General features: G+C 42.2%; 1 protein-coding gene and 1 long non-coding RNA gene across 3 annotated transcripts in view; one reads left to right on the top strand and one right to left on the bottom strand.

The window, feature by feature from the left end:
• The window catches only part of LOC123504912, a 167,157-nt gene that overhangs the window by 122,272 nt on the left and 18,921 nt on the right, over positions 1-25,964 (top strand). Inside the window, exons 3-11 of the mRNA XM_045255828.1 lie at positions 2,459-2,681; positions 3,851-3,985; positions 4,564-4,617; positions 11,676-11,804; positions 12,075-12,227; positions 18,385-18,513; positions 19,395-19,582; positions 22,815-22,923; positions 23,994-24,221. Coding sequence (XP_045111763.1) covers positions 2,459-2,681; positions 3,851-3,985; positions 4,564-4,617; positions 11,676-11,804; positions 12,075-12,227; positions 18,385-18,513; positions 19,395-19,582; positions 22,815-22,923; positions 23,994-24,221 — 1,348 coding nt within the window. The remainder of the gene's footprint in view (positions 1-2,458; positions 2,682-3,850; positions 3,986-4,563; positions 4,618-11,675; positions 11,805-12,074; positions 12,228-18,384; positions 18,514-19,394; positions 19,583-22,814; positions 22,924-23,993; positions 24,222-25,964) is intronic.
• The window catches only part of LOC123504913, a 75,782-nt gene that overhangs the window by 49,036 nt on the left and 782 nt on the right, over positions 1-25,964 (bottom strand). Inside the window, exons 2-3 of one of the 2 annotated variants that reach the window (XR_006674983.1) lie at positions 22,768-22,918; positions 19,481-19,587 (exon numbers count right to left, since the gene is read on the bottom strand). This is a non-coding gene — a long non-coding RNA (uncharacterized LOC123504913). Of the gene's footprint in view, positions 1-19,480; positions 19,588-22,767; positions 22,919-25,964 lie in introns of those variants that run through there. The other variant, XR_006674984.1, reaches the window with a different exon arrangement.

Below are 25,964 nucleotides of genomic sequence, written 5' to 3'. Positions count from 1 at the left end.
TTAACTGGCAGCGGATCAAATGACTTTAGACGGAGAGAAAACACTAAGGACAATGAAAGCGAGTGGTCATACATTGTTCGACTTAATGAACGAGTGACCATGACTGTAAAAGCGAGCACAGCCTTAAGTGTTGTTTAACTGGAGGTGTATTGTTACTTCATCACTGGGAGGTATCGTATCTCTTTTTTTTTTTTTTAAGCAAATAGACTGAAACGCATATTTGTATAGAGTGACATTAGAAAGAGGTCGTGTGTGTGTGTGTGTGTGTGTGTGTGTGTGTGTGTGTGTGTGTGTGTGTGTGTGTGTGTGTGTGTGTGTGTGTGTGTGTGTGTGTGTGTGTGTGTGTGTGTGTGTGTGTGTGTGTGTGTGTGTGTGTGTGTTTCGCAGAAGTGGTTACAGCTGCTGAATTTGCTTCCACCTCCTCCTTATCTTCCTCTTCTTCCTCTTCTTCCTCCTCTTCCTCCTCCTCCTCCTCCTCCTCCTGCTTTTCTTCCTTCTTCTCTTCCTCTTTTCTTCTTTCTCCTCCCAGGTTATTTCCTCCGACTCCCAACTTATTCTGCTCCTCCGCACTTATTGCTTTCCCCTTCATTTACTCTCCTTCTCCTTACTTATGGTCTTCCTCCTCACTTATTTCTTTCGTCTCACTGATTCTCCACACATATCCTCTTTCTCCTCCTCATCCTTTTCCATCTAGCTTATTTCCTATCCATTGGCTTTGCTCATCCTTACTGGTCTTCCTCCTCCTCTTTCTCCTCCTCCCTATCCTCCCCTTCATAAAGTAGCCTGTACGAACCAATACCTGGGGTGACGTAGCACTTCGGTATTTCCTAGACGCAAAATTAACGCGTTCTTCGTGTTTAGTTAAAAGATTTAAATACATTTCAGCAAACCTTAGAAGGATTCAGTCTAGGACGCGTTAAGATGATATAATAGAATTAGGAAAAAGAAACAAAAGTAGTTTAAGGTACCTATACGCAAATAAACGCATCTGAACAAAGACTAAATTTTGATCAAAACAAAGAAAAAAAAAAAAACTATATGAACGCTGCAGAACGCATTCGTGTTACATTTAGTCCAAGCATCTGAACGCATCCAGTGGCACCTTTGTTCGGTACATTAAAGCACCTAAATGCATCAAAAAGCACAGCTAGATACAGCTAAAAATACCTAAGCGCACCTATACGCATTCTGATTCAGTCTAATCAGAGTGAATGAACAACCCTTTACGTTTCGCTGCACGTGCACTAACACTGCTGTTCCTTGCACGCTGCCAGGACCAGGACGACGTGAGTATGCCGCTGACAGACAGACAGGCTCATAATGTTGTGTTATTCGCTAATAATAGGAAGTAACCTGGTGTTTACGTCAATCCATGAAACCCAACACAGTCCAAAGTACCAGATAATGTATTTAAGAAAGCATACATAACTTTTCCTGCCGCGCAAAGTCCTGTTTCAGTTTCTCTTAAAGTTAATCTTAATGAGATTTTATGTTAACCTACTTTACATCCCAGATTTGACTGTTATTGATGGCATGCCATTTTTTTCATTACAAGACTAAATTTTACTGAGTGCATATAAAATTGCAAACACTAATTGGTTTACATTTAACTATTCGCTTATCACTCTAGACGTCAGTAATGGCTTTCCAACTCTGAACAAACCAAATCCCTCACAGCGTTAAAAATTGTTGGTAGTCTTTCTTCTTAACAATATCCCAAAGCCTAAGTCACTAATATAACAAGATCCTCTTAAATACTAATCCAAAAAAGCATTGTAAATAACCTTAATCACGTGCTTAGCACTTGCACTCCTTAAAAAGTTACCATTAAGATTCCTGCTTGACATAACTCAAAGGTATTGCAGTCATTATTAACACTCCTCTCTCTTATTAATCCCAAGCAAACTCTCATTATTAGTTGAATCATATGCTAAAATACTCCTTAAAACCCACAAGTAATCCGCCTCCTTGACTTTTTTTCTAAGCAGTCACCACTAACACGCTAATCTTCCTCTCCACACTGCCCTTCACGCCGCCAGGACAAACATATGGTAAGTACACGGCTTGCTCCCCCCTCACTGCTGCTCATTCCCGCCAGCCGGCACAGCGGGTGGCGGTGTGCATGTTTGGCCTCATGTCTCTATAAAAAGGCGTTGCAGCAGGAGCGCGGTGGGCGAGAGGGCGGTGTATTTTCAGGGTTGGCTCTTGTTTCACTGAAATTTGTATGTACTCTAGGGACCGCGTGAAAGGGACGAGGGAGGGTGATACGGTAGACTTTATTGAACATCTGTTGGAGACGGTGACAGGTTGACAGGCACTTTATTTGTTAGATAATGGTGGTAGCAGCAGTAGCAGTGGTGGTGGTAACAACTAGTGAAGGTGGTTACAGTAATAAGTGATGTTAATACTAGTAGAATAATAACGACATGCCTCTAACAGTGCCCTTCCCTCTCCCCAGTATGAAGCCATCCAGGAGTTCTGCACCCGCACCCACGCCTCCTGCCCGCCAGGCCCATCTGGAGACACTGGCCCTGTGGGTGCGCCTGGGGAACCTGGCCGCGATGGGGAACGGGGTGACCGAGGGCTGCCAGGACAAAGGGGTCCCGTCGGCCCGAAGGGAGAGCACGGGAAGCCAGGACCGCCGGGCATGAGGGGACACAAGGGAGAGATTGGTCTTCCAGGTATTGTACTGGAAGCATCTCTAGCACTCTCCACACACACACACACACACACACACACACACACACGGCCCGGTAGCTCAGTGGTTAGAGCGCTGGCTTCACAAGCCAGAGGACCGGGGTTCGATTCCCCAGCCGGGTGGAGATATTTGGGTGTGTCTCCTTTGACGTGTAGCCCCTGTTCACCTAGCAGTGAGTAGGTACAGAATGTAAATCGAGGAGTTGTGACCTAGTTGTCCCGGTGTGTGGTGTGTGCCTGGTCTCAGACCTATCCCAAGATCGGAAATAATGAGCTCTGAGCTCGTTCCGTAGGGTAACGTCTGGCTGTCTCGTCAGAGACTGCAGCAGATCAAACAGTGAATTACACACACACACACACACACACACACACACACACACACACACACACACACACACACACACAAACAGTGACACCTAAAGACTTGAAATACAACCTCAGAAGTAATATTAATAGAAGAATAAAACTATAAATATTTCACAGTGTAATTTCGTGTGTGTGTGTGTGTGTGTGTGTGTGTGTGTGTGTGTGTGTGTGTGTGTGTGTGTGTGTGTGTGTGTGTGTAATTTTCACCACGGTCGTCTGCTGGTCACCCAGCCAGTCTTCCCATTACGGAGCGAACTCAAGAGCTCATAGACCGATCTTCGGGTAGGACTGAGACCACTACACACTCCACACACCGGGAAAGAGAGGCCACAACCCTTTCGAGTTACATCCCTTACCGTGTGTGTTGTTTTTTAGAGGATTATGATTTTTAAAGTATCTGATATTTTTTTTTTTTTTTAGACTTAAAGTGCGTTTATGTTTTAGACTTTATGTATTTCATTTTTCATTATCGCTGCTTTTCGAGGGTTATGATTAGGTTGTTTACTTTTATGAATCATGTTAGAGTTGTATTAGATGGTATGTTTGTATGTTTAGACTTAGTGTTTTAAGTTCAGGAACTACGCTGATTTTATAAAAGCATTGTGTTGTTTGGTTGGTTGGTTGTGTGTGTGTGTGTGTGTGTGTGTGTGTGTGTGTGTGTGTGTGTGTGTGTGTGTGTGTGTGTGTGTGTGTGTGTGTGTGTGTGTGTGTGTGTGCGTAGGATGAAATCTACCACCACGTATACTCTTGTACAGTGTTCAGTAGGTGCATGACCTCTCCTCTGTAGGTGTGCCGGGCCTGGACGGGCGGGACGGGCTGCCTGGTGAGCCTGGCCTAGATGGCATCCCAGGCCGCAATGGACTGGACGGGACGCCAGGCATGGACGGGCTGTCAGGCTTCAACGGCGCGGCGGGAAAAGACGGTGAGTGAGTGAGTGAGGTAGTAGTAGGCAGTAGTAGTAGTAGTAGTAGTGAGTGAGTAGTAGTAGTAGTAGTAGTAGTAGTAGTAGTAGTAGTAGTAGTAGTAGTAGTAGTAGTAGTAGTAGTAGTAGTAGTAGTAGTAGTAGTAGTAGTAGTAGTAGTAGTAGTAAATTAGGAAAATGACTGTGTATGAAGCATTTCTGAGTTAGCAGCGATGATCATACAATCCTCTCCCATCGTCTATTTCAGCTGATCGACCTCACTTTACTTTTTAGATCCCTAATTTTAAAACGGATTGCTCTCACACCATAGCTATTTTTAAAGGCCACAGAGATGCTTAGACGAGTACTCAATCTCAATAACATATAAATTTTGTTAATCTGTCATCAGAAACATAGAAAGAAGCACCCTTAAAACCTGTATCACTTCAACTAGTCCTCAATGTAATAGAGATATGGCTTGTAAGTTTAAGAATATTGTCCGTAGTTTGAAAGCAACAGTATTTCTTCCCTTAGCCATATCGCGCAACAAATAAATGTCGACTGGAATCCTCATCACACACTTTGCGTCCTTCCCTCAGGTATTCCCGGAACGAAGGGAGATAAGGGCACCCGCGGACCGCCAGGCTTGAGAGGTGAGTCCTGACCTTATACATTAACTGTACCCTGTCCAGAATACACACAGCTGCTCCCTAACTGGATTATAAACACTAGAGTCATAGTCAACCGAGAATACACACCTGGAGCCTTGTCCATACACCCAAAGTACGTAGAATACAGTCATATCCTTCAGAAAACACAACTAGCTGCAGCTCCACCCGAACTAGAAATACATACACCTTTGCTACACCATACTTCTCACATATACACCATAACCACGGCAACTTGTTAATTTTCTTTATACACAAACTAATTTAAATTCTCATTATCAAAACATAACCCAAAACTCACGATAATTTTTTTTCTCCTCTCTATATATAAAAGCTCTTAAAAAAAATCAATAGAAGATAAATAACAGACTGCACATTTTTTTTTTTTTTTCCTTCTTTACATGCAAGCTCTTCAAAATTCCCATCAGCAGGAGATAACTAAACATCAGGACAACTTGGTCACGTCTCGCTCAAAACGCCTGATAATAATGAACCACAAAGTCGAGGCAATAACATGCATTCATTCCGTCTGCATCAGCTTTCCTTTGTGTGAATATAATATAGAAAGGAAAAGTGTTCTTCCATTACAACACTGTCCGACGTAATGGGGAAGAGGGAACCTGGTAAATGCGAAAGGCGAAATCTGAGACGCGATTCCCTCATTAGCGCACATTACGAGTCAACTCTGATGCAATGACCATAAATATGACACGAGAGCCGAACTGCAGGATGGCGCGCGTGCTGTCGCCCCACAGACTGTTGCATAATGATGAGCTTTGGTTTTATGCACACACACACACACACACACACACACACACACACACACACACACACACACACACACACACACACACACACACACACACACACACACACACACACACACACACACACACACACGTACCTAAAAATTTCATAATATTCATGACATTTTGCACCGCGTCACACGAGAGAGAGAGAGAGAGAGAGAGAGAGAGAGAGAGAGAGAGAGAGAGAGAGAGAGAGAGAGAGAGAGAGAGAGAGAGAGAGAGAGAGAGAGAGAGAGAGAGAGAGAGAGAGAGAGAGAGAGGATGGATGAAGGTAGAGGAATGGGGATGTGGACGGGGAGAGGAAAAAAGTGACCTAAGGTACGTACATGTGAAAGACCAATGACTGAAAATGAAAAAAGGATGACCGAAGTTACGTTGTTTGATGTTGGTGAGAAAACTATTTCATCAAGTAAGGATAGACAGAAGGTAGATAGATAGACAGATATTCTTAAGATTTACATTTTCTAGACAATTTCACAGATTTATATTTTCTAGACAATTTCACCGAATTTGTTTCCACATGAGTGAAACCTTTCATTTCACAGTTCAGCGGGTTCTAAAAAAAATTAAGCCATATGGAGGTAACGATGATGATGACAATGATATGTCGCTACATTTCTTTAAAAAAAAAAAAAAACATAATCAATACAGCGATACGTAAGAATAACAGGAATTCTTGAGATGCTTCCCTGAAATGTGTTCATGCACGAGCAAATAACAGAATACTCATGATGGAGAATGTGTTGCTTGCCTCCACTCAGCACCCAGGCCTCAGCACTGCGGCTCACCAATACAGGAAACACCGAACACACCTTAGTTACCTTTCCCTGATTCAAATACAAATGTCTTGTGCATGCATATACCTGACTGAACAATGTATACGTAGTTTTTGTGTGTGTGTGTGTGTGTGTGTGTGTGTGTGTGTGTGTGTGTGTGTGTGTGTGTGTGTGTGTGTTTCTGGAAGCGAGCGTGGAAGGAAACTGTGGATGAGGTTTGGATTCGCCTATTAAAAGTTGAGATACGGTACAAACTAACAGATTAGGCTACTACGACTGAATGATAGTTACAGTCTGGCACGCAACGAGGTCATGAATGTCAGGAGGAGAATAACAGGACAGAGGTCTCTAGCTGCTCTAAAAAGACATGGCATTCCTTCTCACACTTTCCTGGATGACTCGGCATATACGATCTAGGGCACTAAACCATTTTAACTTAAAACATGGCAGACACTCAGCAGTTTTAAGGACTTGGTAAACAGCACCCGATGGATCTAACCTGTTGACTGCCGAAAGAAAGTGGCCTAAATCAACGGCGCTGTGAGGGAAGCAAACACAGCTTTACTTTACAGAGTGAATGCGGAGGCAATGGTGATGGCCCGCGCTTCCTAAAAATAATGGCGCTTCACATCTTTAATTCTCTCGATTCCAAAATGCATTGAGAGCGAGAGAAATTTTTGTGGTGTGTCAGTGATCTGTGACCGGGAGGAGATGAGCCAGTCAGCAGCAGGTCGTGGTGGCGAGACACACACAGGTTTGTGGTGCACTTAAGGGAGGCAGTTTGGTGTGTCAGGCGACGTTGTGACGGGGAAGTGACAGTCTCGGATGCCACTTGTCAACTGTCAGCGTCGTGGTCATGGTTTCCTCTCGAGGCTAGTAATATGATCAAGTGTAGAATATAATTTCAAAAGAAACCCCCTGACAACACAGACAAAAATGAGGGATCCAGTAGTCGTCGACTTTGGACCGCGTTTGGTTTCGACAAACCTGTCGTAACTCGAACTGGTCGTAAGTCGACCATGTTAACTACCGTAAGTATATTAGCACATTGTAATCACTTTCAAGCGATGAGGTATTTTAGAAACATTTTCTTTGTTCATTATTTAATAGTTATTGGCTCATCATTTTTAATACGATCACATTTGTCCTACTTTATCACTATTTTCTGTCTATTAATGTTAAAACCATTTTCTTGGTAGTATACTGTTATTACTTTTCTACAAGTTCGTATAAAAGTTCAACGTTTTCTTAGTCAAACTTTTTTTTAGTTAATTTTGTAATTTAATTTTTCTGTAGGCATTGATGTACGTATTTTTTATCGTAACGGTTTCTTTCAATGGCCAGACATACCAGTCATATTCATGATCGTTAAGTCGAACATTCGTAAGTCGCACATGTCGTAAGTTCAAAACAATTAACTCCTGTACTTAGCATACACTGTTCAATTATTCGTCAAAGGTTGCATAGATAATAGTAACAAATATCATAATGTCATCGGCTGTCGTAACGTTAATAATTTATGTTGTCTTAGTGTTTCATAAAGAAATTTTCACTTGCATTGATAAGTACATGCGCATGGATAATAAGAATATAAACAATATGATGAGTAGAAAACAATTCAATCACTCCACCTAAATATTTTCCGATTCGTAAATACTTTTTCTTTTCTGAAATTCAATATGAACTAAAGTGTTGACACGTTATTCATTCCGATAAATTGTTTCTAATTAACCAATTTTTTCCCCTCTGCTAAAAGTTTTACGAACTGAAGTTCTGATTACTTGATTCATTCAACAAAAATATTTCTGCGCCTCCGTTTTTCTTCGCAACCAACACAGCGAATTGAATTTAATTATTTTCGACTCAATCCTTTTCCGCCACAAAAATTGAGAGTGAGTGTTAAAGCAGACCACGTATTTAAAAAAAAAACTAATCTGGACCAAGGAGCCTAAATGACTGTGCTATATCTTACGACTAGCCTCGGCTAAGATGATTGCGTAGTGCTAAAGATTAAATGGAAGAGAAAATTACGCACTGCTAAAGATCAAAGAAACAAGATTGCACGGAGCTAAAGATAGCATCTTAAGAAGCAACAACATAAAAAAAAATACCAGTCCCATCCAATTCCAGAAGCGATCATCTGAGTGGCAGTGACGGACAAGTTCGCAACACAATAACTCCTCGCAACACAAAAAAGCATCCCAATTCATCAGGATCACCTCAGTATGGGGAAGGTTAAAAACGTCTGTGCGGATACTCATTCACCTGAAAGCTCGCTGAAGGGGTAGCGCGCTATTTTACGAGAATGGCTGTCACGGAATAAAAAATGAAAAATAAAAAGAATGAAAAAATATAGAAAAAGAAGTACCCTTATATACGTATGCGTAATGCTGCTCCACGGAGGAAACTTGAAATGAATGGGCCGCGATCTGGGCAAAGAAAAGAACGTAAAAGAAAGTAATCCTTAAATTGGAAACAAAGAGGTACCTAAAAGCAGAAGCAATTTAGGAATATTCTGAAACGTACCATGGTGAACAGTTCCTGGGCAATGGGAAGAAATTATGATGAGAACACCATAAAACCACGAGGCATAAATAAAAAAAAATAATAAACAAAATAAGTAAAGCAAAGAAAGTAATCTCCAAAGAAGAAAAAAAATTAAGAAAAGGTTTAAAGAAAGTGATAAAACCAGCACTATAAGGACTCAGAAGGCCAAGAAAGAAGGCATAGATATCATTCACATTGCTGTTACACGAGGAAAACAAACATTCACGATTCCGAGGAGAAAAACAAGGTATTCGAAAGACTGCTTCAATTCACGCATGGTTGATGTAGGTAGTTGCTGACTTTACCGGGACTACAAATAAGAAAATCATAACAAATAGTGAGCTAACAAACTGCAATCACTTCCACTGTGCCTTGTGTCTCCTCTCAATCCCAAGTCCTCTAAAGTGCCGACAATCTCCACAGAAAACCTGGCAATTAATGGAGTGTCAACATATCAAAGGATTTAAGACTGGGAAAGCGCTACACACACACACACACACACACACACACACACACACACACACACACACACACACACACACACACACACACACACACGAAATGGATAAGAAAAGTTACTCATTTGCTCACCATAACTATAACACTATGAAAAACGTGATTGATTATGCTATTCTCTAAGCACCAAGTGAGTGAGGAACGTCATGTGTTTCTCTCTCTCTTTCTCTCTCTCTCTCTCTCTCTCTCTCTCTCTCTCTCTCTCTCTCTCTCTCTCTCTCTGATACGAGAATTACAGCAGTTTCTTTGTATTACAACTCGATTGGTGCTGAAGTGTTTGATGATTAAGAATGTTTGTTTGGTAATTAGATTATTAGTTATCATTATTAGCTATTATTATTATTATTATTATTATTATTATTATTATTATTATTATTATTATTATTATTACCATTATTATTATTACTATTATCATTATCATTATCATTATTATTCTTATTATTACTATTATCATTATCATTATTATTATTATTATCCTTATTATTACTATTATCATTATCATTATTATTATTATTATTATTATAATCATCAAATGCTGTAAAATTGAAAAAAAAAGAGGATAAGAGAAACAACGAAGAATGAATGAATGAAGTGAAGAAGGATTGAGAGACACAAAAGAAGAGAATAGATAAGGAAAAAAGGAAACATTACCCTATACTACAAAAAAGTGAAAAAAAAAAAAGTAAATATAAAAGCAATTAAATAAATCACGCCACATGATATCAAAACAATGAAACAACAATGAAAACAAACAAGACGGAATAACGATACGACAATGAAACGAAAGTAAAAAAAAAAAACAGAAATAAAACAACAATATATAGACAGATTGATTACACTAATACCAAAACCAATAGAAGTTAATGCACACACACACACACACACACACACACACACACACACACACAGAGAGAGAGAGAGAGAGAGAGAGAGAGAGAGAGAGAGAGAGAGAGAGAGAGAGAGAGAGAGAGAGAGAGAGAGAGACAGACAGACAGACAGACAGACAGACAGACAGACAGACAGACAGACAGACAGACAGACAGACAGACAGACAGACAGACAGACAGACAGACAGACAGACAGACAGACAGACAGAACACACACACGGAAGTCAAGCATCGAGAAGGAAGTATCCACACTCCAATACCAGACAACACTTCCCAGCTTCCTCCTTCCTATAAGCTGCAGAGAGGAAACCAGACGTGTCAGCCGCCACAACCCAGACCAGGAAATTAAACCTAACACAACAATATTGAAACTCGTAGCCATCACTGCCCCGGTTTTCACAGGAGATGGAGGTGTGGGAGAGGGAGGCGAAAGGAGATGCAGAAGGAAGGAGAGATGAGAAGAAGAGGAAGGAGGAACAGAAAAGAAAAAGAATGGGGGATGGATAAGGAAGAGGAAGGAGGAACAGAAAAGAAAATGGGGATGGAGAAGGAAGAGATGAGAGGAAGAGGAAGAAGGAATAGAAAAGAAAATGGGGGATGGAGAAGGAAGAGGAGATGAGAGGAAGAGGAAGGAGGAACAGAAAAGAAAAGGAATAGTTGTGATGGTGGATGAAGTTATGAAGGGTGAGTTGAGATGGGAAGACGGATGAAATGAGTGGATATAGGAAGCTAAGGAGTTTCAAGTTAATTGTTAGCTTCTTGGTAGCATTAGGAAGTTCATTAAAGTATTTATTAGGTTCATTTTCTTCCTCCTTTCCCTCTCTCTCCACACACACACACACACACACACACACACACACACACACACACACACACACACACACACACACACACACACACACACACACACACACACACACACACACACACACACACACACACACAGAGTAAGCCATATTAGCATTTAAGTCGTTCTAAGGTAGATATTGCCTTAATTAAGCCATTGATGTGAAATTGCGAGCTGAGAGGAGATGGAGGAGGAGGAGGAGGAGGAGGGGGAAGAAGAGGAGGAGGAGGAGGAGGAGGAGGAGGGGGAAGAAGAGGAGGAGGAGGAGGAGGAAGAGAAGAGGATGGTGATGACGATAATGATAAAATCTCTCCCTCTCTCTCTCTCTCTCTCTCTCTCTCTCTCTCTCTCTCTCTCTCTCTCTCTCTCTCTCTCTCTCTCTCTCTCTCTCTCCGTTCCCTCCATCCAACACCATACTGCACTTCCACCTTCGCCTTCACCACGCGCATCACCTCAACACGCCAAGAAGCATTGACGAACACCATCCTTCACAAAAAACAATACCAATGGATCACACTTCCTTTTTCTACAACGCCGTGTACAATAATAGCGTAGTACAGCGAAATGAAACAGCCAAGAATGAGCAATTACTGTGTGAAGTCCTCTGTAATCCCCTGTAATCTTATCACTCCACTAATCAGACTAATGCTCTCCCTGCCAGGAATCGCCGGGCCGCGCGGTCGCCGAGGTAAGAACGGAACGCCAGGTGATGCGGGGCTGCCAGGTATCTGTGCTTACCAGGTCAACAACGAGTCTGTCACGGAGCTGCTCATCGCGCCCTCCATAGCAGGTGAGAGAGAGAGAGAGAGAGAGAGAGAGAGAGAGAGAGAGAGAGAGAGAGAGAGAGAGAAGAAAGAAAAGAAAGAAAGAAAGAAAGAAAGAAAGAAAGAAAGAAAGAAAGAAAGAAAGAAAGAAAGAAAGAGAGAGAGAGAGAGAGAGAGAGAGAGAGAGAGAGAGAGAGAGAGAGAGAGAGAGAGAGAGAGAGAGAGAGAGAGAGAGAGAGAGAGAGAGACCGAAAAGCCAAATTTACACTGCTGTCTTCCTTCCTTCCTTCCTGCAGGGGCGGACGGATCGCGGCGGCGGGAGCGGCGGCCCATCGTGGTGCGTGAGGGCGACAACCTGAGGCTGAGGTGCCAGGCGGAGGGCGAGCCGCTGCCGCAAGTGGAGTGGACCCGCTCTGACGGTGGTGTCATTCCCGTCGGGCAGTGGAAAGGTGAGTATCAAAGACAAGGTTCCTTCCACCACTATCCTTTCTTCCGCCTCCGTCTCTTCCCCTTCCTCCTCCTCGATTTTTCTCTCCTCCCACATCGCTAATGAGGACTTGTACAATGGCAGGGATCACCAATGCTCCTCGTTATGCTCCCGGTTCTCTCTCTCTCTCTCTCTCTCTCTCTCTCTCTCTCTCTCTCTCTCTCTCTCTCTCTCTCTCTCTCTCTCTAGCTCGTTGTGTTCTCGTTTGCTTTCCTTTACCCTCTCTGTGTTTATGTTCATTTCCGTAACCTTTTTTTATTCTGTATCTTTTCCTTCTTCCTCTTCTTCCACCTCCTCCTCTCGTGTTATTGTACCATTACTCCGACTCATTATTATTATTATTATTATTATTATTATTATTATTATTATTATTATTATTATCATTATTAATATCATTATTATCATGTTTTATCTATTTCATTTCAATCTTTTTTCTTCCACAACTACCACCTCTCTTCTCTTTTATCTCCTCCTCCTCGTCCCATTAGTATGTATCTCGTCAGCCTTACTCACAGTCTAGACAATTACACAGACACACAGACACACACACCGGGTTCGATTCCCCGGCCGGGTGGAGATATTTGGGTGTGTCTCCTTTCACGTGTAGCCCCTGTTCACCTAGCAGTGAGTAGGTACGGGATGTAAATCGAGGAGTTGTGACCTTGTTGTCCCGGTGTGTGGTGTGTGCCTGGTCTCAGGCCTATCCCAAGATCGGAAATAATGAGCTCTGAGCTCGTTCCGTAGGGTAACGTCTGGCTGTCTCGTCAGAGACTGCAGCAGATCAAACAGTGAACAAGTGAACACACACACACACACACACACACACACACACACACACACACACACACACACACACGCGCGCGCAGAGGCGAGCACTTGGCGAGGGAGGAATAGACACAGTGCTATCAATCAATCCTCAGTGTCCTCACGTTACCAATGCATGGAGTGTCCACCGCTGATAGGAAGCTTCAACTAGCAATGGAGTGCAGCGACTGACTGAGTGGAGGGACAGATGGCGGCAGGGCGACAGGGAAGTAATGGAGCACACGGTCAATGCCTCCGCCTCTCACGGATAGTTCACAGAGGAGGAGAAGGGAGTGACAATACTGGCTTTATACAACGTTTCCTTGTAGAGCCATCAGCTGCCCTAAGGATACTGGTGTTGTTCTGTCTTGCACCAGTGTCAGGTCACAGTAGTACCCGAGAGGCACAAGTTTCCCCTGCTGGGTGGAACACGTCAGGTGATCAACGCTTTGGCCTGCTACTGGCTGGTGGTGTTTAGTGGAAAGCAAACATTTTACAACGCTTCATTGTTTCTTTACCAACAAACTATTTTCTTCGAGTACATGAAAAATCACTCTTCACCGTCTTTACTAAATGCCTTATTACTCACAAAAGTAAGTCAGTAGTACTTGAAGAGAAGGCATTGAGTAAGAGACACACAGGCTTGTAGGCTTGTAAATCCCAACCCCTCTGCGCCTCTGGCCAGGCTTGCAGCTTCCCCTGGGCAACAAGGTGGACCACTGACAACAAATCAAATACGCCTTGCTTTGCTGTCACCGTGTTTTATCCATTAATTATAATGTTTAGTCAAAACATGTTTTTTTCTTCCCCTTTGAAAAGAATAGTTTGCAAGAACTGGCTGATTATTTTACGTTGTTGACACGATGTCTTTTCAGCTAATTATCATTTTTTTCCTGCCTGCTGCACCATAGCATTCTCTCTATACCTTGTCAGTCACTTTGGAAATTAATATTATATATATATATATATATATATATATATATATATATATATATATATATATATATATATATATATATATATTACACAGCTACTAATTCTACCAGAAGTACTACAAGTCCCAAACACAGTCACAGCCATCCTCGTGATACACACACAGTAGCCTTCCCTCGCTCGTCCGCATCTTCCTGTTATGTGCACTGCCATCCCAGCCGACACACCCTGGCCCACCATGCACGCTGGTAATGAGTAGGGGCCGAGGAACCCCATGTGAATAGCACGCCAAAAATGTATTGCCTTCACTAATGAGGTCTGGTGTGCTAAAAGTGTGCTGCGGTTCCACGGCTCCACTGTTGCAGCTTTCTTGTCCTTTATTTTTTTTTTTTTTATCCGCAGCATACAGAGAGGGTCGTCATCTTGTTTATAGCTTAAACACGATTATACGACCACAGCAGTCAGCCTGTTTGTTTGTCGCTGCGGTGTTTCCTGGTTTACAATGACGCTCTAATTTTTTCTTTCTTTTTTCAATGTTAGTTTTAAGATAAGAAACTCAGTTCTGAACTTAGAATGCATTTCTGTTATTCAGAATTTACGACTTCAAACTGTTTTTTACTTCATTTTTTATTCTTTGCAACTCAGTCTTACGATTTGGAAGTTGTCGGTAAAGAAAGGCGTAGTAAGGTCCGCAGCATTTGTATAAGTGAGCCACACCCTTACGTTCCCTTTCACGAGGCAAGCACAACGTCCTCACGTCTCTGATTTGTGCTCCTTTACATGCCTGGTGCCGGAAGGGTTACAGCCTCGCTGCGATGAGTTACTGTGCTTGAAGCGGGTTGTGTTCACCGAAACGTTTCTACGAAGTATTTATAGCGGTGCTCTGTGACCCGTGCCTTTCGCTGTTATGTGCGGGAGCAGTGTAAGGAATGAACAGGTAACCATTCAGAAACGCTTTTTCTCCCCATGACTATCTTTAAAGGCCAGACATATGATTAGCCTGTTTGTCAAAACTGCTTATTCTGTCAATAATGTAAAAATCTCCCTAATCTATCACTAGAACAGTAATATCATCCTTAATTAAAGCCACATATAAGTTCAGCTAGAGCCTTGTGATAGTAGTCGACGTGCGGGTATACAGAATATGATCCCTAAAGTTTGGCCTGAGAACTGCGAGATATTTGTGATACAGTTAAGTAGCACCAACTACACTCGTACTCCACAGCGATATGTTAAGAGTGTATCACAAACGTGGTTTACCTATCTAAATGGTTTGATTGTTCAATACGTCAGCAACACAATTGTATGGCGTCACACTTCTAAGGTGTTAAAGTAAGAAAAAATGCAAGGAAGGAACTTAGTGATAAAAATAGATAAATAAACAATACTCGAATCAAGCGAAGGAAGTCGTGGCCGTGACATGACACAAACATACCACAGCATGCATCAGTCACATCGGATATTGCTCAGCAGGTGGGCCGGTGACTGCCGCATCCCAGCCACAGACGTCATCACCCAACACGCATCACCCTATACATCCTCCTAAGCGACAATCTGCTCCATCGATTCCTACGGCAGACAACTCCGAGACGAGTGTGCCGTCATCCGATTTTCCTCTCTTTCATTTTTTCATCTCCTTTCCTTACCCACCTGTCACCGAGTCATTACCATAAATATATTCTGTTGAAAGAAGATTATGAAAATATTTTACCGAGGAAAAATTGGTTCATTCTTTCAATCAAAAGAGAAAAATGCCGTTCTACAGATTTATACAGCGCCATTAATCAAACCAATCTCTTCATCAACCTGTAGCTTTAAAAGGAACGAGAAGTGAGAGACGTTGTTCACTGCTTACCATTCCGCCACAAGAGACAAGAGAGAGAGAACACCCGTCATCTGTCAACCGTTGGATACCCTCATCTTGTTATTGCACTGCTAAAGATCTGCTAAAATACAAGATGAATAATCTCCTTTAGTAAAACACAATTATTTAGTGCAACCCATACAATATTACTTCAGTACAAGCAGAATTATCCGGTGCAATGAAACGTTCCTACAATTGCAAATAAGCTAAATTAACTAGGTGTAAGCATTAACTAACTAGTCCAAACATAGGCAAGTAACAAATATTACAGATCAATATTTCTTTAGTACAGAGATACAAGTATGACTAACTAGTGACAGCTTACGTAATCATTCATAGGCCACCTGATTACACTTAACTTCCACTACTGGCCATCTTTTTTTTATCTATATATTGTCATTTTTATTCTTTTCAAGCAGGCACATGCATACGGAATTCCACTCAGATCCCTTCCCCTCAGTACCAGCGAAGTCTCTGTACAAGATACGAGACTCAACTAATATTTCCACTGGATAGCAGGCAGCATGGGCAGGATCCGCTGTTTGAACATTTATTTCGAAACACCGCCGCCCGCATTCTGAATCCTATTCGAGCTGCACGCCAATTTTATCTGCGGTAATACAGTAAAAGGACAATAAGCCGCTCGGAACAAATTTGCTGCAAGCCGCTCTTTGAAGCATACAATGATTTCCATAGTGAGTTAGGTGTGTGGGACGAGTATTCTTTTTTTTTTTTTCCAGGCGACTGATACACAGGCATTCATTGTACAGTCGACCGAGTTGAGATTGGAATATAATACATCTCTCTCTTGATTAAGTCTCTCCTGCACTTCACTGATTTTTCTCTGACACAACCCTACCAGTGGCCCACTAACTGACGCACCCATTACTGTGACCCAACCTCCATTGTGACCTATCTATTACAGTGGCACATATAATCAATCTCTTCTGCACTTCAGTGATTCTACCATGACCTACTAACTGACCCATCCATCACTGTGACCTATCTTCCATTGTGACCTATTTATTGGCGTGACACATCCATTACTGTGACTCATCTATCCTGTGACCCATGAATCTTAACCCATTCCTACTCATCACCCAACCATCCATCTCCTTGCCCTCTTCATGATCTATCTCTTGCAGTCACTCCATAATTGTTACATCCTTCACCATCACCGATCTCGTGCAGTGGTCCATTCCTTGAGACAGACTCCAGAGACAGTAACCTTTCTCTTGTAACACTTGATTTCTACAGTAGTGAACATACATGCAAATATCGTCTGTCAATATCAGTATCGCTTTGTTCATCATTACATGTGTTGTCTTGTGGCGAATGTTCCTATACATACTCTTCTAAACGTTATATTTGTGTGGCATCGCCTTAACTGCTTTCATAAATCGAGTCGCGGTTAAGATTCGCTTCGCGGTTAAGATTCGCTTCATAACTCTCACGATCTTGTTTCTTAACTTTACAAATTGCACTGTCACCCCACAGATTTCTTCAAAAGCGTCTCACTTGTTTCTGAAAAAAAAAATTATTCTGTCGGAAAAATAATGGAGCAGAAAAAAAATAAAAGCAAAACACAGGTGGTTGGTAAAACGAATCTATGCAAGCAACTTTTTTTTTTTTTCCAGTCTTCATAGCCTGTATTCTGTGTCGCTTTATATTTCAAGTAGTTAGTTTTTTTTTCCTGTTATGATAGTGAGTATTCTGCGCATCTCTCTTCTTGCTTGTTAAGTTAATTATTCTGCTTCTTTTTCCTATTCGCTTTGTTTTCAGTCCTTTCATGCTTCACTGTTTTCTGAGATCACGTTGCTTATTGCAATGGCTCGCGCGTAGCAGTGCCTCAGTCCCTTGGTCCGCGTCTTATCAGGAGTTAAGAGTGTATTCTTCCTTGGTTTTCATCCGTTCTCTTCGTAAGTGCGGATACATTTGTCTGAAGTCTTAAGTTAATTACCCTCTTACTACTTCCTTCATTGTTAATACGTTCCATTCTCTCATTGTTTGTTCGCTTCCTGCACGCTTGTGTTTCTCTTTCCTTCATGAGATTCAAGCACACACTTCACCCTGCCTCGCCTCGTGGGTAGAAAATAGCAATTAATTCCATGAAGTCAACATTAAAAAACGCAAGTGGGCTTCACTATTTTTTTTTTTTTCTGTGCTTTCCCTCCCTGAAGTATTCGAGACTAACATTATTATTTACTTCACAAAATTAAACAAACCAAATTCCTTTCTTCCATGTGGGTATTGCAAAGGGATCCATCAATGACAGTTTTGTCATCGCCGTTGCTCATTTCACTCTTTAACTAGTGAGGACTGTGGCACTTTATTTTTAAAGAATCCTACACGATTTCATTGGGTATGAAATACATCTATAAGCCTAAAATTTATAAACCACTCAACCACATTTTTGTTTTTTAACCAAGAGCAAGATAAAAAGGTACGATTTACAATGTTCTTTTCAGATAACGTTAACCATTTATATATGTCTCGTCCCTCCCTCTGCCTCTCACAGACGGCTCGGTGACTGGACGTATGCTCAACCTGACGCACGTGCACAGGGTCCACACGGGCACGTACATCTGCGAGGCATACAACGGCATCCCACCCAACGCCAACAAGACCTTCACTGTTGAGGTGCACTGTGAGTACTCCGCCTCCACCTCCATGCACCTCCACCTCCCCATCGCCTCTTATTCACCAACACTCCCACCATAAGACGCTACTGTAACCTTCACCTCCACCTCCACCTGCACCTCTCATCGCTTCTTATTCACCAAAACTCCCTTCCTTCCTAAGACGCGACTGTAACCCCCACCTCCACCTCCACCTCCCCATCGCCTCTTATTCACCAACACTCCCTCTCTAAGACGCTACTGAATCCTCCACCTCCATCCTCCTTTGCCTCCTTGCTAAGACCTTATTGCAACCTCTATCGTGCTGGCCCTTTCCTAATGTTACGCGTTTCTTCCGCCATCCATCAAAATCATTCCCTCGCTAATTCTCCATTGTAACCTCTATCGTGCTGACCCTTCCCTAATGTTACGTATCTCTATCGCCAGCCATCCATCAAAAATATTCCCTCACTAATTCTCTATTGTAATTTCTGTCGTGGTGATCCTTCAGATGTTATACCATTCTTCCTACTTTTCTTTCACTGTTGCATCTTATTCTCCACTAATCCTAAAATCTTAATCTTTTCCTCCTCTTCCTCCTCCTCCTCCTCCTTCGTCTCCTCCATCTCCTCCACCGCCATCTCCTCCTACGCTTCGTCTTTATCCGTTCCCCTTCCCATCCTGCCATCCAAACAATCTCTGACTTTCCAAATCACCGTCATCTTTCGCCCATTTCTGTCCCCTCCAACTCGCGCTCGTCATCATGAAGGCATCTAATTTTCTTTTCCTTCCATCAATGTCCCATCTGACTTTTTTTTCATCATATCATCATCTTTAGCTTCTCCTTTTCTTCTGCCACCACCATCACCACTACTAGTCATCGTCACCTCCGCCTACTTGTTCCTTGCAGTCGACCCGTACATAAGAGTCAAGAAATGGAAGGTGGGCGTGCACAATGGGTCGACTGCTAAGCTAGAGTGCGACGTCGAAGCTTTCCCCTTGGCTGTCACTTACTGGGAGGACGAACACGGCTTGCTCCTTGAAAACTCCACCAAGTACAGCATCTTCTACCACCAAGACCCCAACTCCGTGTGGAAGGTAACCTGTGGAGTGGTGGTAGTAGTAAAAGGGGTGGTGAGAGAGAGAGAGAGAGAGAGAGAGAGAGAGAGAGAGAGAGAGAGAGAGAGAGAGAGAGAGAGAGAGAGAGAGAGAGAGAGAGAGAGAGAGAGAGAGAGAGAGAGAGAGAGAGAGAGAGAGAGAGAGAGAGAGAGAGAGAGAGAGAGAGAGAGAAAGAAAATAAATGAATACCTAAACAAATAAACAAATGCAACTCTAAATAAAACTTCATGCCAATTAAGGCCTTCCCGAGTGCTCCCATTATGCTCCAATTATGCACACACACACACACACACACACACACACACACACACACACACACACACACACACACACACACACACACACACACACACACACACACACACGACGCAACGAGGAGCTTTAAAGGTAACACACTCTAGGAAAGATCGTAACTCCGGATACTGCTTTTAATGTCTCTATGGGATTGACAACACCCACGTCACCGCCTGATCTACTTTGCCGATTGATTGCGTTTGTAGTCCTGAGTGGTTCAGAGCAGAGGAGAAGAGAGGAGAGGAGAGGAGAGGAGAGGAGAGGAGAGGAGAGGAGAGGAGAGCAGAGGAGAAGAGAGGAGAGGAGAGGAGAAAGGAGAGGAGAGCAAAGGAAAGGAAAGGAAAGGAAAGGAAAGGAGAGAAGAGAAGAGAAGAGCGAAGAGAGAGCAGAGCAGAGGAAAGGAAAGGAGAGGAAAGAAAAAAAAGGGTAAGGAGGAAAAAAATGATGAAGGGAAAGAAAAGGAGAAGAAAAAAATAACGTAGTGAAGAGAGAGTGAATAGATATTGGAGGAAAGTGGGGAAAAAGGAGAGAGGAGATAAGAGTAACGAAGAGAGTGGCAATAGATATATCGAAGCGAAGTGGAAAAGAGAAGGAAGAGTAGAGATAAGAGAAGCGTAGAGATAAAAGGAGGAGAATAATAACAAAAAGAAGAGGAGGAAAGGGAAAAAGAAAGTAAGGTAAGTAGAAATTTGAGTTAAGAAAAAATAAACAAAAAATAAACAAAACATGAGGCAAAGAAAAACAGGAATGCAAAACAACAGAAATGAAAAAAAACACAGAAAAAGAAGGAAAACAGAAAAGATGAGCAACACTTGAGGTGAGAGAGAGAGAGAGAGAGAGAGAGAGAGAGAGAGAGAGAGAGAGAGAGAGAGAGAGAGAGAGAGAGAGATGTTAATGAACAAGTCTGGGAAAGAAACCAAGTGGGAACGATTTCGAGAGAGTTTTACGAGTGTGTGTGTGTGTGTGTGTGTGTGTGTGTGTGTGTGTGTGTGTGTGTGTGTGTGTGTGTGTGTGTGTGTGTGTGTGTGTGTGTGTGTGTGTGTGTGTGTGTGTGTGTGTGTGTGTGTGTGTGTGTGTGTTTTGGAGGTACTGCGGACGGTGAAGGGAAGTTAGGAGAAGTGTTGTGGCCGGGAAGGGAATGAGAGGGGAACGGGAGGGGAAGAGATGGGGAGGGAAGGGTTAGAAGAAATAAGGGATGAAACCACGACTAAACTTGCAACAAAATTGAAAGTTGTGAGCTTGTTAAATCACTGCAACTTTTCTATTTTCGTCTATTTTCTCTCTCTCTCTCTCTCTCTCTCTCTCTCTCTCTCTCTCTCTCTCTCTCTCTCTCTCTCTCTCTCTCTCTCTCTCTCTCTCTCTGTAGCATGCCTTTGTACGTGAAAGTTTCGAGTGCGTTTCAAGTTACGAACAAAGACCTTGCAATGATGTAGACGAGTATTTTTCAACTAAGCCTTTTTCTTTTCTTTTTTTCTTATCTTTTCATTCATATTTCTCTTTCCTGTAGGTGTGCGTATGAATGGGACGGGGAGGGGGGGTGGGGGGTTGTTATTGACTTATATATCTGTATCTTGTATATATATTTTTTCTTTAATTTGATATTTTGTTAATTTTGATCACTTTTTTCTATTATTTTACACTTTCTCTATATATTTCATTATCATTTCATTTCATTTCATGTCATTACCTTTATCTTTTTTCTTATTTTTCTTATTGTCTTCTTTTGTTTTCTAGTCTTCCTCTTTTTCTTCGTTCTATTCTTTATTTTTTTCCATACTTATTTTTATCCCAATTATCTTCTCCTTTTCGTCCTTTTTCTTCATCATGCCTTCCTCCTCTTCCCCCTACTTCTCCTTCTCCTCCTCCTCCTCCTCATTATTATTATTTTCTTGCCCTTCCTTCATGTCCCAACCTTCTTTTCTTTCCTTTCCCCCCTCTTTTTCTCCATCTTTCCTTTCCGAAATCTTGTCACGTCCCAGCCCCACCTCGCCGCCTCATCACCACCAGCAGCCTACCACCACCACCACCACCACCACCACCACCACCACCACCATCACTCTGTTCCAATAGTGTCGCAGATAAAGCAGCCTCCCACAATAACTCATGATGTGTTGCGGCATAAAGACTGAATGTCCGCATCGCCGTCACTGCCAAGGAACAACGCCTCGCTCCCGCCAATGGTCCTGATAAACTAGACTCGTGTGCTTGCCTGCTGTGTCCGTATTGCGCGTGTCTGTGGTGCTACGTGGTGCAAAGATAAATGCAGAATAATAAAATCAGACAAACATATACATCATTTCATCCTATACACGTACATGAAAGTGTGTGTGTGTGTGTGTGTGTGTGTGTGTGTGTGTGTGTGTGTGTGTGTGTGTGTGTGTGTGTGTGTGTGTGTGTGTGTGTGTGTGTGTGTGGAGAGAGAGAGAGAGAGAGAGAGAGAGAGAGAGAGAGAGAGAGAGAGAGAGAGAGAGAGAGAGAGAGAGAGAGAGAGAGAGAGAGAGAGAGAGAGAGAGAGAGAGAGAGAGAGAGAGAGAGAGAGAGAGAGAGAGACAGAGACAGAGAGAGAGAGAGAGAGAGACAGAGACAGAGACAGAGAGACAGAGAGAGAGACAAGGAGAGAGAAACACAAGGAGACAGAGACAAGGAGACAGAGACAAGGAGACAGAGAGACAGAGAGACAGAGAGAGACACAAGGAGACAGAGAGACAGAGACAGACAGACAGACAGACAGACAGACAGACAGACAGACAGACAGACAGACAGACAGACAGAGATTAAAGAATACAGCTACGTACGTACATGCCACACGAACAATATGTCATTTCTCCCTCAGCAGCTTTTAGGAACAAAGAATACATGTATCACTTCACCTTTGGCTTTTCTCACGTGTTTGTTCGCTCCATCCCTCTGCCCACAGTCCGTCATGAGCATCAGTATCTTCAACGTGGACCGCGCGGACATCGGAGACTACCACTGCGTCGCCAAGAACGAGCTCTCCATCACCCGCGGCCTCGTGAAACTCTACGGTGAGAGAGAGAGAGAGAGAGAGAGAGAGAGAGAGAGAGAGAGAGAGAGAGAGAGAGAGAGAGAGAGAGAGAGAGAGAGAGAGAGAGAGAGAGAGAGAGAGAGAGAGAGAGAGAGAGAGAGAGAGAGAGAGAGAGAGAGAGAGAGAGATTTACATAATTTTGATTATTTTGAAAGCCAGAAGCGAGTTATTTGCATACTTTTCAATTACTTTCCCTCCATAAATCAACCACCTTAGCAACGCTTTGCCACTTATTTCCCCTTCCAACTCCCTGTATTTTATTATCATTCCATATTTCTCTCCTTTATTTACTTCACTCTCTGCTATCATCTTTTCCTTTCCCTATATCCATCTTTCCATTCTTTAACGCATCCTCCACCCGTTATTTCGTTTCTGTCTTTATGAACACTTTCATCTATTTTATATTTCCTTCATCTGCTGCTTCTCTACGTATCTCTACCTTTTATCTAACTTATTTGTCTCTTTTCTTCGTTATATATTTTATTCTTTATCTTACGTAATGCACTGCCATCGTCGTCTATTTCCTACAAATCATCGTATTTTAATTTCTGTATGACTTTCTTATTTGTGGATATTTTTTTACCTGTCTGTATTTCACTTCTCATTAAGTAACGTATCTTCTTTCGTTTTCTTTTTTTTTTTACCACTATTCAATACATGTTTAAATAAGGACAATTTTATTTTTCTGTTATGCCACAATGATATGTTTCTTATTGTATATTACGCATTTTTTTTTTCCCCTATACTTCTTCCTTTCTCACACCATACAGTTCCTCCATTTCTACATCCCTGTACCTTTACTTTCCACCACATCGTAACATTTTCATAGTTTCTCTTCCCACACCCTGTAATCTTACTTTCCACCATATGAAATTTTCCTCCACCTCTCCCTTTCCCACACATTATAACCATCACATTTCCTTACAATTTTTCCTTTATTTTCCACCCTGTAACCTTACTTTCACCAAACAATTATCTAGTACTACAGTCCCCCCCTCTCTATTTCCCTGACTGCATCCGTCATCTCCCCTATCACTTCTCTACACGCAGAGATCGACCCCAACCTACACCACCCGTCCACTGGTTCGGAGGAGAGTCTCACCTTCGGCCCAGACCCACCAAGCTTCACCGACCTCTTCGACTTGTGTCCTCCGCGAGCTGAGTGCGAGGAGTGCCCCAAGACGCCCAAGTGTGCCGAGGGACGAGGAGCGCTCTTCGGCCTCAGCGTGGAACAATTCGGCAACATTACCTATCCCGGCTTCCGCAATAGGAGTTCAGGTGAGTGTGCGGCCTTAATATGCAGGTACGACCGTGACGCCTTCAACATCGCATGAGTCACACCTTTAAACGCTGTTATATTTAGTTTTCGCGATGCCTTCTATGAACACAGCACTTTTAAACTGTCAAATGCTACATGAATTACGGTAAATAAGTTATTGGAAAAGAAATTGATAGTAATGAAATATGATCGGTCACAGCATCTCCACGTCACACAACAAATGATGGATAGATAAGTAAACAAATAAAGGTCAACTCGTAGGAGTTTAAACATCTGATTGAGTAAGACAGACACAGATAAATAGATAAACAGACAGACTGATCGATAGATATTGACAAATATACAGGCAATGAGAACAAACAAATAGGCAGACAGACAAGCCGACATATGTACAGATATACTCTAACACACAGGCAGGGAAGTCCTCATCTTGTCAGCCAGCTCTCAATAAGGAAGGCAACGTCGTGCCAGTCAGCGTCGCAACATTCAATAACACGCTGCGCTGGAATATTCCATTACAGAAGCAGTGTAACGTTACATCAAGCTTTCTCCACCTACGATGACAGTTCAGAATTTACCTTTATTTTATTGTTTTTTTTTTCTTCTTAGTCTTATCTATCTACATAGTTGTTTAATTACCTAACGTCATACATTCTATCTCATAATGAAGCATTCAGATAATTAGCTCTAGTTTCACTTTAGGACTTAATGAAATAGATATTCAATTGAACCCATTTACTGATTCGATAATCAATCTTGTTATTCACTTATATCATTATCAATATATTTTCACAATCATTCACTGTCAATGGCAGCACGCAGTACAAGGACTGCACGTACGCAGAGTCCTAACACGTTACAGCTCTATGTTCTGAAACGCTTTGCTTTTTCACCACTACTGTTTCCAAAAGCCACAAACATTGTTGGCTGGGTTATTAAGAAAATTCAGCTTCTTTGTATTGCAGAAATGTTGTTGATATGTCACTAGAACCGCAAAACTATCCTTGAAAAACCGTGTAACTTTATCTAGAGATTTTTGAAGATAGTGGAGGTGTGGCACAGAAGTGTTTTAGAATATGGTTCACACAGCTCCGCCTTCAGCCGACTCGAGAAGCACAAAGAACAATGGTCATAACTGCTCAACACATACACCAATCACAACGTTTATAGAGAGCAAATGAAACGTTTGGAAGTGACAGCTCCGGACAGCCCTAACATTTTACAATACAAAACACTTGCATTACTGGGAAGGAATTACGAAAGGATACAGTTTCCCACACAATACAGTCTATCATAGTCTAAATTTTCACAGTGCACTGGAATCTGAAATTAGTTTGTCATTATTTTTGGAATTATATCATACGCTCTCTCTCTCTCTCTCTCTCTCTCTCTCTCACCGGGAAGATATTAATTATGCGGCATCGATAATAATGTGTGGTTAATAAAATAACTGAATCATTCTAAAGAGGCTGCGTCACACTCGTTATCACATCCTGGTGCAGAGATACACTAACACCTTGTAACTCACTAACTACATAACTACTGTATAACATGAAAATGAATCAGGTTTGCTTTACCGGACACAGTTAATTAAGACACACCTATATTCCATCAACAACTATACCTAAACTAAATCAGGATCATAAACGGCTTGTTATATCCGTCTGATATATATCAAAGTAATTAACTGTCAAACTACGAATTGTTAGAACTTACTATGAACAACCAACAACTTATAATCA

The sequence above is a fragment of the Portunus trituberculatus genome, chromosome 17 (assembly GCF_017591435.1).
Source record: "Portunus trituberculatus isolate SZX2019 chromosome 17, ASM1759143v1, whole genome shotgun sequence".
Taxonomy (NCBI): Eukaryota; Metazoa; Arthropoda; class Malacostraca; order Decapoda; family Portunidae; genus Portunus; species Portunus trituberculatus.
This window is presented reverse-complemented; position numbering and strand designations above follow the sequence as displayed.